This window comes from Stegostoma tigrinum, chromosome 4 (genome assembly GCF_030684315.1).
Source record: "Stegostoma tigrinum isolate sSteTig4 chromosome 4, sSteTig4.hap1, whole genome shotgun sequence".
In the NCBI taxonomy this organism is placed as follows: domain Eukaryota; kingdom Metazoa; phylum Chordata; class Chondrichthyes; order Orectolobiformes; family Stegostomatidae; genus Stegostoma; species Stegostoma tigrinum.
Genome location: NC_081357.1, coordinates 96,887,614 through 96,907,057, shown reverse-complemented (window position 1 = coordinate 96,907,057; position 19,444 = coordinate 96,887,614). Strand labels below are relative to the sequence as shown.

The 19,444-nt window shown below is 41.1% G+C and overlaps 1 protein-coding gene across 1 annotated transcript in view; it reads left to right on the top strand.

Annotated features, from left to right (window-relative positions):
- The first annotated feature begins 433 nt into the window (after positions 1–433).
- The window catches only part of nid1a (nidogen 1a), a 98,919-nt gene continuing 79,908 nt past the window's right edge, over positions 434–19,444 (top strand). Inside the window, exons 1-6 of the mRNA XM_048530693.2 lie at positions 434–709; positions 2,123–2,422; positions 7,040–7,281; positions 11,329–11,732; positions 15,544–15,693; positions 18,839–19,090. Coding sequence (XP_048386650.2) covers positions 518–709; positions 2,123–2,422; positions 7,040–7,281; positions 11,329–11,732; positions 15,544–15,693; positions 18,839–19,090 — 1,540 coding nt within the window. The 5' untranslated portion in view covers positions 434–517. The remainder of the gene's footprint in view (positions 710–2,122; positions 2,423–7,039; positions 7,282–11,328; positions 11,733–15,543; positions 15,694–18,838; positions 19,091–19,444) is intronic.

Sequence of the window (19,444 nt, the reverse complement as noted above, 5' to 3'; positions counted from 1 at the left end):
ACTGCAGGACACTCTTCCTGCTTGACAGAAAAGAGTTAAAACTATGTTTGCTTGGCTGTTGTATGTTTCAATTTAATATTAGTTTATTCTTTAAACTGGAGGGCAGTATCGAAGATATATAAAAGTTATATTTGTGGACTTCTGAAGTTCTAATACCTTTATAAATCAGGTTAAAAATAAATATAAATATGCAAATATGTCTATGAATGATTTTAATTAATATGATTATATGCGCGACAGAGTAAGTGTGAGATTGTACGTCCCAAGGGCTAAGAGTTTGCGAGTGAATGACCATGAGGTCTTCGATGAGCCAAAGGCGGTTCCCGAGAGGTTGAGGCGGAAACGGGCTGGATTGGGCTGGGCTAAGCTGTCGTTCAGGCTGAGCTGGGCGGAGTGAATGTTGGTGATTGGGCGCTGCACAGATTTACTGGGGCTGTCCTGGAGCTGCTTGTTGAGGGGAGTGGGAGCGGGTAGATAGTGGGTCCTGGAGCGGCCTGGATTGTGGACATTGTTGCAGATGGGGAGTGTGTGGTTGCTGGCCCTCCTGCTTCAGGCGGCTGCTGTGAGCGGTCTGTCCTTAGGGGAGCTTTACCCTCATGGGGAGGGCGCTGGGGACAAGCTGCTGACCCCCGGGGACGATGTCACTTCGGAGTCGGTCAGTTTGGGCCAAACGCTGCATCTATTCGACCGAACTGTTAAAAACATTTATGTAAGTACCTGGTAACTTAGTCATCCAGAGAAAAGTTAACAACAAACATCTTCACAAATTTTCTGGGATGAAATTTTTTAATGGGGGGCGGGAGGAAGGATTTTATTCCTGTGAGAAACTGTTGATCAAATGTTTTATTATTTGTTTTGTCAGTGGTTCCAGGGTGAGGGTGAAAAAGGCTACTTATTCCTACCATCTAATGATTAATAAGTTTGTTAATTTAAATTGGAATTTCACCCGTTAACTTTCGAAGACTTTTCTGTTAACAACAAACATAATCTGCTTTGGTTTGGTTTTTATGCTACACCAGATTAAATTGTGTGAAGGCAGACGTATATTCGTGCAGTTCTGCACATGTTGAAATGGCCAGCGAGAAAATTAAGTGAATCGGGAAAATCTGAAATTAAACCGTACCACATTTTAGATGATCGGCCGAGGAATTTGTTTCAACGGCTTTTGTGTTTCTTCGATCATCAGCGTCTTGTGTGTTTTCTTTTTCAATCTGGCTTTCTTGACATGGTTTAACAGCCCGTTGATCATGTTTGAGTGGAAAGTTCCGTCCCGAGACTGAAGTCAGGCAATTTGACTCCCGCCAGTGGCTTTTTGTGTGTGATTGCTGTGAATATTGCAGGTGATTGGATAAAATCGGGTTTAATCTGGCTGTATCCTTCAGCCCAGCAGTTGGGAAATCGGGAGATAGCAAGAACTGCAGATGCTGGAGTCAGAGTCGATATAGTGTGGAACACAACAGGTTAGGCAGCATCAACAGAGCAGGGTGTAAACCCGAAACGTCGACTTTCCTCGATAACAAAGTGTGAAGCTGGATGAACACAGCAGGCCAAGCAGCATCTACTCTCACGTCGACTTTGCTTCCTGCTCCTCTGATGCTGCCTGACCTTCTGTGTTCCACCCTGTAGTTCATAAGATTGAGTGATTTTTTTTTAAAAATTGCGATGTTTCTAAAAAGGGTGTATTGGCGGGGTTTATTTTCTCTTGGGGCGGGGGGGGGGGAACGGGTGACTGGCGTGGAGGAGATCAGCGTTAGGGACATATCTTCCAGATAACTTGTTCAAAAATGAAATCGGATTGTACCAAGCTGGGACGTATTTTGTCAGAAAGGGTCTATGTAGAGGAATTAGTAGAAAATTTACAAGAGCTGCCAGTCACTTTTTTTTGCGTGTGTGAAAGGATATCGGGAGATACTGTGGACCTGAGATATAGACCAGTCAGACTGCATTTGAGTGACAGTACTGGGTGGAGGGGCTGAACGATCTCTTGTTTCAGCTGCCTGCGATCTCACTTGTGATTAGGTTGGTAGAGCACAAAAAGAGTTGGTTTTTATTTTGGATTTTAAAATCTATCTATATATATAATTTTTTAAAATCATACCTGTTATCTGTTGTGTGTATTAAGGTGAACACAAATGGAATCATGACCATCAGCAAACCTCCAAGAGAACTGAATTATGTTGATACTTTCCCACTAAGATTTGGTGCAATTGCGGCATTTCTGGCTGATCTGGACACTTCTGATGAAGTGGGGAAGATCTACTACAGGCAGGATTCATCACCACAAATCCTCAACCGTGCTGCACTGATGATAAACAAAGGCTTCACTGAACTAAGCTTCAGCCCAGGCAATGTTTTCATTGCCACTTGGACCAATGTGACTGCTCACGAGGAGCTCAGACGAGGAGACCAACCTCAGAATAAGGTAATAAGGTTGGTGCTATCTTAGAGTGAAATAGCTGAGAAATCAGAGTGACAAGTTATTTACTGGGTTTCATATTTGAAGTAAATCTGTCCTTTGCTGAGTTAGCTAATGATCCAGGAAAAGGGTCACATTTGCAATAAATGCCCTAGGCTAGGGAGGGGAAGTTAAAACAATATGGCATATTCCCCGAGGATGTCCACTGGCTCCTGGTGTACGTATGTGCTGATACTTGGGCGAGGTCACCATTGCACTTTAACAAGTTCCCATCTATTACTACGGTGAACCCCTAATGTTCAGAATTTGGATTATGGTAAAGCAGAGATCACTTGGAATACTGTACCAGTGCTTTTGTAACTGCTGATAAAATTGACTTCAGAAGAGGGGGAGCAAATTAGTGTACAATCCAGAGACTTTCCTTAGACCGCTATTCTCAGCAGATATTGAGATCCACACTCAGTGCCATGTGTCACCATATGCTCACTGTAGCCTGCGCTTTTGCTCTCACTGTCTCTCACGTTCGCTCTCGCGCGCTCTTTCAATCGCCCCTTTGCCTGCCCGCTGTCGTGCACCCTCTCACTCCCTTGCCCACTTCGCGTACTGTCTTGCACTCGCCTGCTGTCGCGCTCTTGATCAACACCACCTTACACTGGCTCAGAGCTGCCCTGCTTCCCTAGTTCCACTTCATCCTCTAGGTAACTCGACATTCTGATAATTAACATTTTCATTTCCTTTTAGGCATTAAGGAACACGAGACACTGCACCCTCTTTAAAAACTTCCTTCCCGCCCCTTCCCTCTGACTCCATCCCCTCTCCCAACTCCATCTCTTGTCAAGTATTTACTATTCTTTCTGACCTTCCACTCTCCAATGCTGAACTTTCTGTACACAGCAAAACTCTCTGTTTTGTGCCCCCTCTGTGCCCCCACCTCAATGAATTTTTGGCACAACATGATATTGAACTCTCCTTCCACTGCCTTCACCTCCTTATTTGGACAAATGTCCTCTCCTGTCCTACAGACCCCTTTGTCCATCTCCAGCACTCTCCCTCCACTTGGACCGTTCCCTCTGGTTGTTTACCTGCTCTCAACCTGTTCATTGAGAACTATCAACGTGGCATGGTCAATTTCTCTGGCCTACCCCCCCCCCCCCCCCCTTACCCATTTGAGCCCATCTCCTTCTGAGCTGACTGCACTCTGTGCTCTCCAATCCAACCCTGAATTTGTAATCAAGCCTGCTGACAAGGGTGGTGTCTGGTGGTCTGACCTCTACATTGCGGACGCGAAGTGCTAGCTGTCAAACAGCTCCCTCTGGACCATGACCCTTCCATGAAACACCAGGCCATTGTGTCCTCAGTGCTCATTAATCTCACTTCATCCAGTAATTTCTCCCCCATTCCACCTCCACTGCCTCCAAGCTCATAGTCTCCTAATCTTGCGCAGCCCATTTCTAACTCTTTCTTAAAATCCACAGCCCAGGCAGATCCATTGTGTCTGCCTGCTCCTGCTCAACAAAACACCCTTTGTCTTACTTTGACTTGATTCTTTTTTTCCTCTCACCTATCCAGTCTTTTCCCACTTATATCTGCGATTCTGCTAACAATTTACAGCAGTTTCAGAATTTCTAGTTTACAGGCTCCAGCTGCCTACCCTTCACCTTAGACGTCTAATCCCTTTACACTTGCATCCTACATCAGGAAAGTCTTACCCACTCATCAAAAGCTGCCCACTTCCTGGAGAAAAGGCCTGAATTGTCCCCATCCACCACCACTCTCTTCAGCCTGGCCAATTTCACCCTCACTTTGAGCAACTTCTCTTTTATCTCCTCTCATTTTCATCAGGTCCAAGGGCTGGCCATGGATCATCTCATTGACCCCAGGTATGCCTGTCTGTTTGCGGGGTACATGGAACATTCCTTGTTCCCGTCCTATTCTGGCCCCTATCTACAACTGTTTCTCCAGTAAATCAATGTCATTATCGGTACTGCCTACTCTCTTATCTGAAACTTGAAAAATTAATCAATTTCACTTCTAATTTCCACCATGCTTTCACCTTCACCTGGTCCATCTGTCTCCTCCCTTCCTTGAAATCTCTGTTTCCATTTCTGGGGACAGCTGGCCACCAATATCCACTACAGTCCCACTGACTTCCACAGTTACCTTGACTGTACATCCTTACACCCTGACTCCTGTAAAGAGTCTGTTCTACTCTCCCAGTTCCTCCGTCTCCCTTACATTTGTTCCGATAATGCCACCTTCGACAAAGGGGCCTCTGAAGTGTCCACCTTTTTCATCAACTGTGGATTCCGCACCACCGTGGTTGAGTGCCCTCAGCCATGTACAACCACCTCCCGCACTTTGGTTCTCACTCCCTGCCCTCCCTCTCTCAACAATGATAGGGTCCCCCTTGTCTTCACCTACTGTCCCACCAGCATTCCCATCCAATGGATGTTAGCAGCCACTTCTGCCATCTCCAGCGGGATGCCACCAGCAGATACATCTTCCTCCCCTGCCTTGTCAGCCTGGTGAAATAGCGATTTACCTGCACTTCATCAATCTAGACTACTGTATTTGCTGTTCTCGCTGTAGTCTCTTCTACTTTGGTGAAACAAAGCACATACTGGGTGATTGCTTTACAGAACACCTACATCCTATCTCCAAGACTGACCCCAAGCTTCCACTTAACACACCATTGTTTTCCCTGGCCAACATCTCTATCTCAGGCTTGCTGCAGTGCTCCACTGAAGCTCCACGCAAGTTGGAAGAACAGCATCTCATCTTCCACTTGGGGTCTCTGCAACCTCCTGGACTCCATATCGACTTGGGTAATTTTAGGGACTGGGCACCTTCTCTCGCGTCCTTATCCCAACCCTGAGACACCAGACCCTGTCATCATAAGCCACAAACAACCTATTGGGAGTTATTCATTCTCCCAGGCTGACCTTTACTCATTCCTTGCTCTGCTCAACTGTTTTTCTGTCTGTCAGGGTTCTATTTCCATCTACCGTTTACTGTTTTTAATCCCTCCTCCCCCACCCCTTCTGTAGCATATACACCAACCCGTTCCTAGTTACAATCAATTCTGAAGAAGGTCGCTGGACCTGAAAAATTAACTCTGCTTTCTGTCCACAGACCCTGCCAGATTTGCTGAGTTTTTCCAGCAGTTTCTGATTATGATCCGGGGCCATGCATTTGCTTCTGCACTGATCAGCCTGTTTGGTACTGGCATGTGACAAATTAGGATAATGTACCTGTTGACAGTTCTGTGCAAATATGTCAATTGTCCTGCGTTATAAAAGTGTTTTTTTTCCCAGTATTAGGTTGTTTTTGTGGGGGTGAGAGCTAAATGTTGATACGTTTTATATGTTACTGAAATCGGTTTCCTGCATTAAACAAAGTACTCCTATTTTCAATCCGAGATTCTCATTATTTTTACCATTTCAGACAATAAACCAGGGATTCCGAAATGGTCAGGACCCCAAATGAATTAAAGAGCTGAAGTTATTGAGTCATGACTTCAAAGACAGCCATAGTTGCTGTATAGCTCTACACTGCAGCCCCTCGACTTCTCTCAAGCCTTTCTTCCCTACCTCCTGCTCTCCTTGATCTCTTCCCCTGCATGCCCACTCTGACACTTTTCTCACAGACATGTCATTGACAATTTTCAAGCCATAAAATTTGGTCACAAGGTTTTGTGAGGGCTCGGGTGATGGGGGGAGGTGGGCGGATGTTGGGGATAAATATTGGAAAATGGTGCTATAAACTGTCCGAACATAGTCATCCATGAGGTTTGTTCAAGATGTATGCTTGGAACGATCACTGACTCCACCTGTTGTCTTCCTCCTGTTGTCTTCTTGCCTGTAAAACTCATTCTGTGGTAGTAGATGTCACTTGCTAGGATGATGTTTATTTCCTATCTCTAATTGCCTTTGAGAAGGTGGAGATGAGCAGCTTTTTTGACCTGCTGCAGCCCATGTGAGAAGGAAGTTCAGAGACTTGGTTCCTTTTATGTCACTGAGTCAGTGATATAGTTCCTAGGTGACATGGTGTGGCGGTTGGAGTGAAACATGCAGGTGACGTTGTCCCTGTGTATCTGCTGCCCTTGTCCTTCTTGATGACGGTAGAGATATTGGGTTTGAAAAGTATTATCCAAGGTGCCTCGGTGAGTTGTTGCAGTGCTTCCCGTATGTACTGCTGCCATTGCGCATTGGTGGTGGGAGGTGTGGCTTTAAAACAAGTGGTGAAACAGAAGTAATTTTCTCCCTGTTTCTCTTTGATTTTTGTGGAATCTCCCACAAAAAGCAAAATTGGAATCACTGGATCACTGTTAATTATGGAATAAATTGATCAGGACACCAGTGACAACTCACAGGTGTTTGAAATACTGCAATGGGATCCGTTATGACTCTTTGATTTAATGTCTCCTCCAAAATTCAGCACCTCCATCAATGCATCGGAGTCTGGTGTTATCAGTCTGGAGTAAATGTATCAAGTTGCCGGGGTGTAGATTGAAACAATGACTACCTGACTCAGGTCAGAGTATTCACACTGAGCCATAGCTGATCCATATGTTGTAAATTTCTACATGTTGAATGATCTGTTGATGGCTTTTTGTGTTATCAGAGAAACACCTTCCAAGTGATATTGGCTTCTGATGAATCCAGCTCTTATGCTATTCTGCTCTACCCTGAAGATGGCTTGCAGTTTTATGGAACACGTTCCAAATCGGCCAATAACATTGACTTAGAATTACCAGCTCGAGTCGGCTTCAGCAGAGGGGAAAGCAGTTTCATGCTATTTACGCTTGAGGGACCATCGTATGCTGTTACATCCAGCAGTGAGCAATCTGTTAAAAACCTTTACCAGTAAGCAAATTTTAACACTTCTTAATCTGAAATGTTTCTTAACTTTTGTTTCTCTTGTCGTCCAGAAATTGGACAAATATTTGTAAAGGAGAAACTTCCAGGCCCTTGAGAAGGAACATTGTTCTGAATTAAATAGCTCGTTGATATAACATAATGGGCTGAATGTGCTCTTTTGGTGCTGTAGAATTCCATGATTCTATTCCTGTTGTGGTGTCTGTCCTGAGAGAAGAAAATTTTTGGTGTTCCGCGTTCTCATGTAGAATATTTTGGCACTTTTTTGAATATATAATAATCTCTAGAGAAAATATGTTCTAACCATCAAATCCTGTTTATTGTGGTCAGGGAAGCTTATTGACTTTAGTTTTCTGTGTCTGACAACTTCCATTTGAAGAACATGTAGCATTGTTCCCTCGTGGTTAGAAGATTAGAAAATGATTTCACGGAGACATTTTAAGATGACTGAGGATTTAAATGGGAAGATATAAACTATTTGCCCCAACTGGGAAAGCCCAGAACATGGGAGTCGTAAAACTTCGCAATTTGGGGCTGGCATTTTCAACCCCTCAGAGTCTGTCACCTAAAAACTGCACAGGCTTGAAGTTTGGTTGAAAATTTTGAAGCTGGAATTTCTAATATATTTTAGTTAGTAGAACGTGCCGAGGCTAGTAATTGGAGTTGAGAAACCATGATCTAATTGAATAGCAGAACAGACATGAAGAGGTAAATGACCAAACTGTTCCTCGGTACACAATTTACATTTGATGTGTAGTGTGTTTGGAATCTTTACAATTGAACATCTGCATATCTTGTGTATAGACGTATTTTGTTGGTGACTTTTCATGGCTTGGCCAAACTTGAATTGAGAGTTGTGATAAGCATATATGCATAAAATGTATACTTTATGCAGCTGTGATATGTGGGAAGGACAGTGCTGATCTTCTCAACAGTTTAAATCATTATTCAAGCAGGAACAGTACTTAGAGTTAGATATGCGTTTACCAGACTTTTCTTTCAATGAGAAGACTCCTACTGACAACAAGAAAGTGGTCGGGAACTGTTGTCTGTTCAGTTTACAGCAAAATCACTAGTGCACACACAACTGTTTCTGGTGCCGTTTCCGCTGATGGGATGGCAAGAGTTGCAGTGATTTTAAAATAATTAAGAGGTGTCATTTTGTGATGCTGTCTTCAGGCCTTGTGTAACCACAGCTACTTTATTAAAAGATGCATTTATTTTAACAAGAGAGCAATTTGGATAAGTGCAGGAATTTCCTGCACCACCTGGCTCACTCATTTGGTAGTCATGGAACTCTCAATTCCAGGGTCAGGGTTTTGAACTCCATTTGGTTCATAATAATTGTCCTAATTATTTTTAAGAATTGTTTTATTTTAGTTAAATTTTTAACAGGTGTCACTTTTCAGGCTTGTTGAGTTCACTACTGGAATATCTGGTTAAAAAACAGCATTGCCTCACTAATTGTAAGCGTTTACCTTAAAATAAAACTTTCCATCATAAATAAAGCTCCGCAATATGTTGAAAAGGAAAGAGTTACAAAATACCAAATGCAACAGGGAGCATTGTTTAGTGACAGAAAACAGAGCTGCATTTAAAGCATCGCTCACTTTAAACAGTTACGGACTGACAGTATTTGTGCATATGCAGGGCAGGCACCCCGTTGTTTGTTTCCAGAACCATTGCATTGAATTCAAAGATTAATATATTAGATTAGGATGAAACTTACCCTTCTGTATTTGTAGCAAACCAATCAATATTAAGGTTTTTCTATTGGCATTAAAAGATTTTTGGTCCTTCTTCCCTCGTGGAAAAATGTGCTTGCTACTACAGTGCTATTTTTGTAACCTTCGATGTAACAACATTACACATAGCTCAAACCATTTCACTGCCAACAAGGCATGTTTTCTTCAGGCTTGGGTTCCTGTTATCAAAACCATTTTCCTCCATTCTGACAACAGTTGTAAGTTCTTCCATGACGTTAAAATCCAGTAGGCTATCTTCAAGTTAGTGACCGCATACTACTGTTTTTTAGGTCCCCAGAGATTTTTGGTTAACTATAGTTTGTAATCTGATTATTTCTCATTTAGTCAGCTCTGTCTTCAGTTACAAATTATCATGCAGTTTAAATTCTGCACTCAGTTCCAAAAGAGATGTCGAAGAGCAAGGAGTGTGGATGAATTGAAACTTAAGGCACGCACTAAATACATGGACATTAAAAGAGAGTGAAAAATGATAACAAACAAAGGCAGAAATGCAGGAAGTAGTATTTACGTTCACCATCTTTTTCCCAGCTGTGATTAGCTCAGAAGAGACACATGACTCAAAACTCTATTTTCTCTCTGTAGATGCTGCCAGAGCAGCTTAGTTTCTCCAACTATTTCTGCTCTTTTTGTTTTAGACCTCCAACATCTACAGTTCTTTCTCATTTTCCATTAGAATAAAACAATATCGATTAGGATTACGAGTAATAGATTGCAAAGAAATTTTCTTAAAGGAAAACAAGGTGGAACAACAATATTAGAATATGAAACAATGTAAATTGTTTTACGGCTGTATAAATATCAAAAGAAAAATCAAAATGGGGACAGTGCCACTAATGGATGCACAAATTTAACTCTCAGATACTTGGAGTGAAATGTTGCATTGTTATTTAGACTTGGTATATCTCGGAATTAAAAAGCAGGCAAGTACCGCTAAACTTGTCTTGAACTTTGGTTTGATCAGTCTTGAATTTTGAGTACATTTCTAGTCTACATATAATGAAAAGACGACAGACTGACTTACTTACATTTATATAGTGGTTTTTTTTTGTGACCATTGGACAGCTAATGGAATACTTTTTGAAATGATTATAATGGAGAAAATATGGCAGCCAATTTATGCTCAGTAAACCACCAGAAACAGCAATGTGATCTTGACCAATAATGTTTGTTTTTGATATTCATTAAGGGATAAGTATTGACCAAGACACCAGGAGTAACTACAATGTTCTTGTTTTAAATTATACCATTAAGATCTTTCGTTTAGTCTGAAGGAGACAGATGGGGCATTGGTTTATAATCTCACCCAAAAGGTGTTACTTCCCAACAGTCTAATATTCCCTGAGTACTACCCTGGAGTGTCAATCTTGCTTTTTGTACTCAAACAACATAGAAATCACTGGAAAATCTCAGCAGATCTGGCAGCATCTGTGGACAAAAATCAGTAAGCATTTTGTGTCCAGTACCCCTTCTTCTGAACTGGACCTGAACTGTTAACTGATTTCTGTCCACACATGCTCCAGATCTGCTGAGATTTTTAGCAATTTCTGTGTTTGTTTCAGATTTCCAGCTTCTGCAGCTCTTTTAGAATTTTTGTACTCCAGCTCTGATATGGAACTTGAATCAGGAACTTTGTGATTCAGAGGTGTGTGCAGCCAACAGATGCATGTAGAGTCAATGGAAAAAGTGCTAGAAACATTTAAGCATGATACCAGAACTAAGTGATTTATAAAGGATTATTATCATGAAAGGGGTGGTCGGAAGGAGGCCTTTAAAGTGGTAATCAGATTATCTTTAAAGATGTTTCTATTTTGTAGGAGATTCATAAACTAGGGACCTTAAAATAAGGCAGCCTCTAATAAATCCAACTATTGAATTTAGTGAAAAAAGCCGCAAGAACTGCAGATGCTGGAGTCAGATAACAAAGTGTGGACCTGGAGGAACACAGTAGGCCGAGCAGGATAGCTAAGGGGGTGGCTGTGGGCACCTGCATGGGCCCAAGCTATGCCTGCCTCTTCATAGGATACGTGGAGCAGTCCCTCTTCCACTGCTACACTGGCACTAACTCCCCCCGCCCCACCTCTTCCTCCACTACATGCTTTAAAAAAAGGTCCCAACCCAGCTTTCCTGTTCCTCTGTTGCTGTCTGGCCTGCTGTGTTCCTCTAGCTCCACACTGTTATGCTTAAAGGATTATTTTATGACCTGGCAACTTCAATGCATTCTATAAAGGAAAAATAAAACTGCATGTTCTCACGTTTATTATTTTCACAGAGACAGTAATGCTGGAGAACAAGGAGTTTGGATCTTCCATCTTGGTAGTTCTTCTAACCAGACCGTTTTTCCTGCCAGTGTAAGCAAGTTGCACACCGATTATGTACAGAATTCTTTTAGTACGGTTCCAACCATTGACCGTCGGAGGAACTCCAAGGTAGATATAACTGAGAATGGGTCAGACCCAGAATACAGTCTTCCTGAAGAAGAAGAAAGGATTGGCATACCAGAAGATGCTGTAGTCTACAAGGTAGCTTCCGAACGGAATGTGGAAGAACCTCACTATGTGGAGCAGTTTCCGGTTCACACACATATCAAAGTAAAGCCAGTCCAGTTCCAGCATTCACAGTTTCCTCAGCGCAGAGTTGAACTAACAGAGTCAGAGTTGGATGTGACTGGAAATGGTATAGTGACTTGTTGATACGTGTATTTAATACATTTTACAAAATGCTCAAGGTCTAGTACTAGATCAGTATATAATCCGAAAGTGCTGTAATTAGATGAGTGCACAAAACAATCCAGTAATTTGTGATGAACAAATTATATATCGTTGTGAGTTACCACAGATGCTGAATGTCACTCTTCTGCTAGCCTCACTGAAACTGGCCGGGGGGAGTGCAGGGAATTATCTAGTCATGGACCTCCCAACTAGGGGCTTTAAATAACTGGATTTGTCCTGTTAATATGAATAGGTCTCAGCAGCAGTTTAGAACAGGTGATTCATGCCACAATAACTTTGTTCATGTTGTGGTTTATGAGCCTGACGTGAAAGTTAAGAGGTTTGGCCTGGAAAGGTAACAATAAAACTGTGGGCTTTCACTCCTCCAAGCAATAAATTATTCCTAGAGAAATTATAATGCGAAATTTTATCAAAAAATCTTAATATTGCTTTGACTGTTTCCAAGCCACTCCAACCCCATATTTATTTTTCCGTATTCAATTTACAATAATTTGTACTCTTTCCTATTCTGTATATCTCAGTCCTTTAAATTTAGTTGGCTAATAAATATGCTGTTGGTCCTGACATTCATGAGGTCCCAGCTGCCCTGTGTTCCTTGCCATAACATCAATATTTTATACTTCAGCACATAATATAGTGCAAGTATATTACAATATAAAGGGTGAGGAAAGGAAATCCAACTTGTGGCACAAAGCATACCCCTAATCAATTCTCTTTTGTTTGAATTACTTATAAAGCTGTTCAATGAATGAGGTGTTTGATCTAAAGCTAGCAATGTGCGCAGATGTTATTTTCACTATTTTCACCAAACAGTTCCGAAAATGAAAAAGCCACAATCCAATTTTAAGATTCTGAATGTATCTTGTATTTTTCTTCAATCCCACTTCCTCCTTTCTTGATTACTCAATTTTTCTTTCTGAAATGTGGACTGTTCTTCCTCTTTTTTAATCTTCCTTTTTGTTTGCAATTGTTTTTCCCTTATTCACCTTTCTTGAAAGGACCCCTTTGTGGAATGTAATTTCAGTATGGGAGTGCCCTTCTAGGATCTCGCCTATGATGAATATTCAAAATAAGCTTAAAATGCTCTCAAGATTTAGGCATTGCCAGCAAGACTGGCATTTATTCTGAATCATCCGTGAAAAGTTGGCAGTAAGGTAACGTGAACTTTTGTAGCCTAAATGCTATAGATCCTCTGACAGTGTAGTTAAGGAAGGAATTCCAGGATTTTTCCCAATAGTAGTGAAGAAATGGCAATGAAGGTGTTAGTGTCCCAGAACACTGCTGTCCTTGTGATTCTACGTGTTAGAATTTGCATGGAGATGCTGCCAAAAATGTCTTGCCCAGTTGCAGCATTATGAGTAGTAGATAATACAAATTGCAGTCCACATGGAGGATCAAACCTCCAACATGTAACTTGGTGGAGATGCTGTGTGCAGTCATGAGCAGTCATGTGTGCATTCATTCAGTGAGCCACAGAATACCCAGCCTGAGCTGTTCTGCTTGTCCAAAAAATTTGTGGCTTCTCCAGTAGAATCTCTGGTCACTTTGGACTACACCCTGCCAACACAGTCCTTCCACATCCCAACACAACAGAAAATCGATGAGTGTGATCTGGAGATGGAAATGCTATTGAATGCCATCAGATTTTGTTTTTGATGTCATCGGCAATCACTGTTGCCAGGGACTTGTGTGAAATTTATTTGGTATACATTATGTTTACATTGAGTGCAACCAATAGGGTAGAAACCCACTTTTCTGCTGGGTGGTGTTTAGGGACAGGAATCCTGGCCAGCTTGCTTGCTCTCTCACTCTTTTCCAACCCCCCCCCCCCCCCCCCCCCCCCCACTGTCTTGTTGCATGGGAATAGTATTTAGTACCCTCAATACTGCTATAGTTGAGATCAACTGACTCATGGATGCTAGTGGTAGTAGATTTGATTCTTTCAATCTGACTCATCTGCTCACTGCTTTAATGAACTGAAAATATAGCAGTCTCCTGAATAAATTACAACAATGTCTTACAAGATGAAGAATTCTTGTAAGTTTTTGTTGCATTTTCTACAGTGCTATTGGATTTGTAATCTCTGCCTTAAAATATGTTCAAACCTCCTTGTTCCTACACTGATAAAATCCTATTCTGTATGAAAACTTGCCCGTCTGACGATGGTTGGCTGAGTGCCATTTTAAATATATGGTTTTAATTTTGGATCGGAACCTTTTTCCAGTCCGTAGTATTTGATAGCTGATACCTTGGCGTTAATATTGACATCCATATGTTCGAATCTCTCCATGGCCTCTCCCATCTTTCCCTAAGCCCTATAAGTTCTCCCAAATTTCGGTTCCTCTGTTCTGGTCTTGTGCATCCCCAAATTCCTTCACTCCGCAAATGGCAGCAAAGCCTTCAGCTGCCTAGACTTTAAGATCTGAAACTTCCTTACCTCTCCACTTCTCTATCATTTTAAACTTTTTCTTAGAATCTACCACTTTAATATTTTGATTAGCTGTTCCCATATCTCCTTACCTACCTAAGCGTCAAAATTTGACCAGTTATGTTGCTGTGACAGGCTTTGGGAAGTTACAATACTGTAGATACGAAAATTGTTTTCATGTGACACTCCTGTACTCTGCTCTCCTATGAAGATATCAGCCTTATATGATGTTTTGGCAAAAATTTTATAACCTGTTTTCCTAGTTAGTCAAACTCTCTCTTCTCTACCACCGCCCCCCCCCCCCCCCCCCCCAACTCCTTGCTGGCACTCACCTTGTCAAACCCCTTTAGGACCTTTTTAAATTTCAATAAGACCACCTCTCATTCTTCTCAATTCCAATAGATATAGCCCTAGCCTGGTCAGCCTTTCATCAATAACCTTGCTGTTTCATCACAGGAATTAGGTGAATTAATTCTCTGAATTTTTCCAATGCAGTTGTATCTTGTCTTAAATAAGATGAACAAAGCTGTTCACAGCATTCTAGGTATAGCCTAACAAAGGCCCTATACAGCTGCAGCAACACGTCACTGCTTTTATACTCAGTTCCCCTTGCAATAAACATCAATTTGCCTTTCTAATCAACTGGTGTACCCTATGTGAAAACTTGACTTATGAATCCAGATCCCTCTGTACCTTTTGAGTTCTGCAGTGTTGAATCCATTTAAATTGTATACGGTTTTTCAATTCTTTCCTGCTAAAGTGAACAAATCCACAGATACTGTCAATCTGTTCCATGTGCCTGATTTGTTCTAACTCAATTAACCTCTGTAAGTCGCTTTTATAGAGTTTTTAATGTCCTGTTGACCACTTACTGCCTATCTTTGCATCATTAACAGTTTTAGCTATCATGGATTTGGTCCCTTCATCCAAGTCATTATTACAATCTATATCAGAGTCATGGAGTTTTCCATCATGAAAAGAGGTCCTTTGGTCCATTGTGTCCTCACCAATCATCAAGCATACATCCATTCTAGTCCCACTTCCCAACACTTAGCCTGTAGCCTTATATGCCATGGCAAGTGTTCATTGGTCTAGTACTCTTGATATTAAGTTTTTATTAAAAGCATCTACTTCCGCCTGCCTTTTTCTTGTAAGTTAAAAGCGTAAATAAATGAGAGCAACGAAGACCCATTTTATCTGCCCATCCCTACCTAACCTCTGACAGGTTGACAGTGTCACTCAAATGCAACCAAATTGTAGCTAAGGTTGAAAATTTGTTTTGTTTTGCAAGTTTGTTCATGGTATTTTTTCCCCCCCTCTTTCTCAGTTTTCTCCTACAATACAGAAAGACAGCTCACCTGTGCAAACAGTCGCCATGTGTGTTCGATTCATGGCCAGTGCAGAGACTATGAGGCAGGTTTTTGCTGTCATTGTAATCCTGGTTATTATGGAAGTGGCAAGCAATGTGTTGCAGAAGGTAAGTCTGGTCTGCTTTCATTTTTTATTCCAAGTCCAAAAAGCTTGTTTTTGTGAAAGAATAGACTGTAGAAATGGAATGTGTTATTTGAATGCACATTCCTTACAAAAAGCAGTCTTTGGGCCCTTTTTAGAGTGGTAGCTTAGCAAGTGGGCATCTGGCAGAACACAAACAGTGGCAAGAATAAAAAATAATGGAAGTGTTCTTTGTTCAGTAAGCTCATATATTGACTGATCTGTAATTTAACAAATCTGCCTATTACCCTCATTAAAAGCCTGCAATAATGATGTATTTCTTGATGCCTGTTTCAAGTTGTCTGGGCTGTTTGCACATTGCATGAGAACTGGGGGACTATGACAATTGTGAGTGGGAGAGAGTTCGACCCAATGAGATTATTCTGTGGGTGATCTGCAGCACTTATCTGAGTAATTCCTTTTGTATGAGTCAAAAACAGTTGAGTATCACAGTTCATTTAACCATAATAGAGCATTCACCAAGAGTTAGTCACTCAGTCCCTTCAAACCTATTTAAAGGAGATCATGCTGATCTGTACCTCAGCTGCTTTTATCCACAGTTATTCCCTTATCTCAAATACTATCTCTGGATACCATTACCTTATCAATAATAGTGGGTAATCAGTCTTGAAGCTCTAATTGATCTCTGCTCCCACAGATTCTTGAATCTTAGAATTGTTACAGCACCAATGTAAACGATTGCCCTGTCATTTCTGAACCACCTCCCTCTAAGACTAACTTCTGTCTCTTCCTTGCCCTTTTCCCCCATTGCCTTGAAATGTTTTGCCCTTCATGTCAATCTAATTCCCTTTTGTAAGCTATGGTTGCATCTGTACCTATGACACTGTCAGGCAGTGCATTCCAAATCCTAACCACTTACTGCACAAAAATGATTTTTCTCATATTACCTTTTCTTTTGGTACAGTGATCTGCTGTGTGGAATTTCTACCAGTGTGAAAAATTTCTCCCGATTTAATTTTGTTTAGACCTTTCATGAACTTGAAAATCTTTGTCAGATCTCCTCTTGACTTCCGCATCATGATGGAGGACAACCCTAGTTTCTCCAATCTGTTCATGTAACTGATATCCCTCATCCCTGGAGCTATTCTTGTAAATCATTTCTGTATCTCTTTTTTAAAAAAAATCCCATCCTCCCTAAAGTGCAGTGCTGGATTTGGACAGGATATTTTAGTTAAGGCAGAACCAGTGTTTTATACATCTTTATTATAACTTCCTTGCTTTCATGATATATTGCTTCTGTTGACAAACAAATTTGTATGCCTTTTGTTTTAATTACTTTCTCATCTTGCTCTAGCTCAGTCAATAATTTGAGCACATCTACCCGCAGGTGTCTTTTCCTACACCACCCCTTTAGAATTGTACCCTTTTATTTTATGTTGCTCTCTTTGTTCCTCCTGCCAAGTTATATCACTTTAAATTCTGCTGCAGTATATTTTATCGGCCATTTGTCTGTGCATTCCATCAGCCAATCTATATCCTCTTGAAATCTATTACCATCTTTGTGAGTCCACAGTACTTTTGAAATCATGCTCTGTCCATCTAAGTCTAAGCCATTAATGTAGATCAAGAGAAGCAGTGGTCCTCGTACCAACCCCTTGGGAACGCCCATATTCCTCAGTCCAAAACCAGCTGTTCACCATCACTTGTCCACCACCTTCATATCCACACTGCAACTCTGCCTTTTACGAGCTGCAGTTCTGTTCACAAACCTATTACGTGGCATTTTATCAAAGACCTTTCAGAAGCCTAGGTATGCCATACCAACTGACTTTCTCTAATCGGCCCTCTGTTATTTCCTCAAAAAACTCAAACAAGTTGGTTAAACATGATTTGCCTGTGACCACCCATGTTGTTTATTAATCCAATTTGTTCAAATGATTGCTAATTTTATCCCAGGTTATTGTTTAGAAAAGCTGTTTCTCCACCAATGCTACACTGCTGGGCTGTAATTGCTCCCTCCATAATGTCCTACCACCAGTTTTCGTACAATCGTGTAGTATTTGCAATTCTCTAATTCTGTGACATCTTCCCATATCTAAGGAGAATTGGAAATTGTGGCCAGTACTTCTACAATTCACTTGTGTTCCTTTTAAGTATCCTCCAATGCATGCCATTAGTCCTGGTGACTTCATAACTTTAGGCATAGCCAGCCTTTCTAATATCTCTAACAATTTTAAGCTCATTTCAGTATATCAACTACCCCTTCTTTCAATTTGACTTTGCCAGTATCAATTTTTTTTGTTGAAGAAAGATGCAAAGTATTTATTTTGTACCTCAGCATCTATTTCTGGATTTTCTTTGATCCATCATTGACCTTCTCCTCTTCTACCCTTTTACGATCCTTAATGGCTGTAGAAAATTTCTTTGATTCCCTTTTACTATTAGCTGACAGTCTGTGTTCTCATACTCATGCCTGGGACAAGAGAATAAACATTGTATTTCGAGTCTTTATTCTCATCCTTAATTGTTATCCATTTCACACTGTCCAGCAAGATCATTGGATAGCGATAGGCGTGGAAAGCCCTAGCTGACTAATTCTTCAGTTAAGTAGACCATATTAGAAAAAAAATCAGTAAATCTGATAACTCTGCTTCCCTCTCTGCTGATGCCAACATTGAGTCAAAATAATCCTTCTTTGGAACTGTTGAGTTCACTCATTTAGGGACATGATTCCAAAACAAGGAAGGGGTGGGCCATTTGAGGTTGGGGTGAGGAAGGATTTCTTAATTCAGGAGGTGGTAAATCCTTGGAATTCTCTGCCCCAGAGGTTAATGACAGCTCAGTCACTGAACATCTTCAAGACAGAATTGACAGATTTTGGAGAATATGATTATGTCAGGGGATGGCGATGTAATCCACCTTAGGGTCATTTCACTTTATTATAAACTATGATCTAATTGAATGGGGGTAGCAGGTTGAATGCGTTCTGAGAAAATGACATTGGACTCAAAATGTCAACTCTGTTTTTCTCTGCATAGGTGGTGCCAGCCCTGCTGAGTTTCTCCAACATTTTGTTCTTTCACTGATGTTTCAAACATCTACAGTAATTTGTTTTTAAATTCAATCCAGAGGTGAGTTTAAAAATCCTTTGACTTCTTATTTTTAAACAGGATCTCCCCAGCGTGTTAATGGGAAGGTGAATGCAAATATTTTTGTAGGAACCAACCCAGTACCTATTCAGTTTGAAAACATTGACCTGCATTCATATGTGGTGGTAAATGATGGGCGATCATATACAGCTGTAAGTCGAATCCCAACAACCCTAGGCTGGTCTCTCTTGCCACTATCTTCTGTTGGAAGTATCATTGGTTGGATGTTTGCTCTGGAGCAACCTGACTATGAAAATGGATTCAGTATTGTTGGTAAGTAGTGTCATTCACTCCAAAATACTGTGTTACGTATACAGGAACTGGATTGAGGCTGACTTTAATTGTTATACCACTGGCTGACATGCCTTCAGCTACTTCAGTTTGAAGCTCTGAAGTCCCCTTCTTAAAACCCCACTAGTGTTACAGTGACAAAAATGTTTTTTTTTCTTGTTGAGTGGAAAGCAACGAGGAAAAGAAACCATTGTTTTAAGGTGGTCATATTCAGCTTTGCAGGTAGTTGCCAAGATGCTGTCACCCAGCTTAATACTTTGAATGCTTGTATAGGTAATAATGGAAAGGTGAAGAACCTGTTGCAGACAAGTGTCTAAAGCAGAAATGAGACAACTA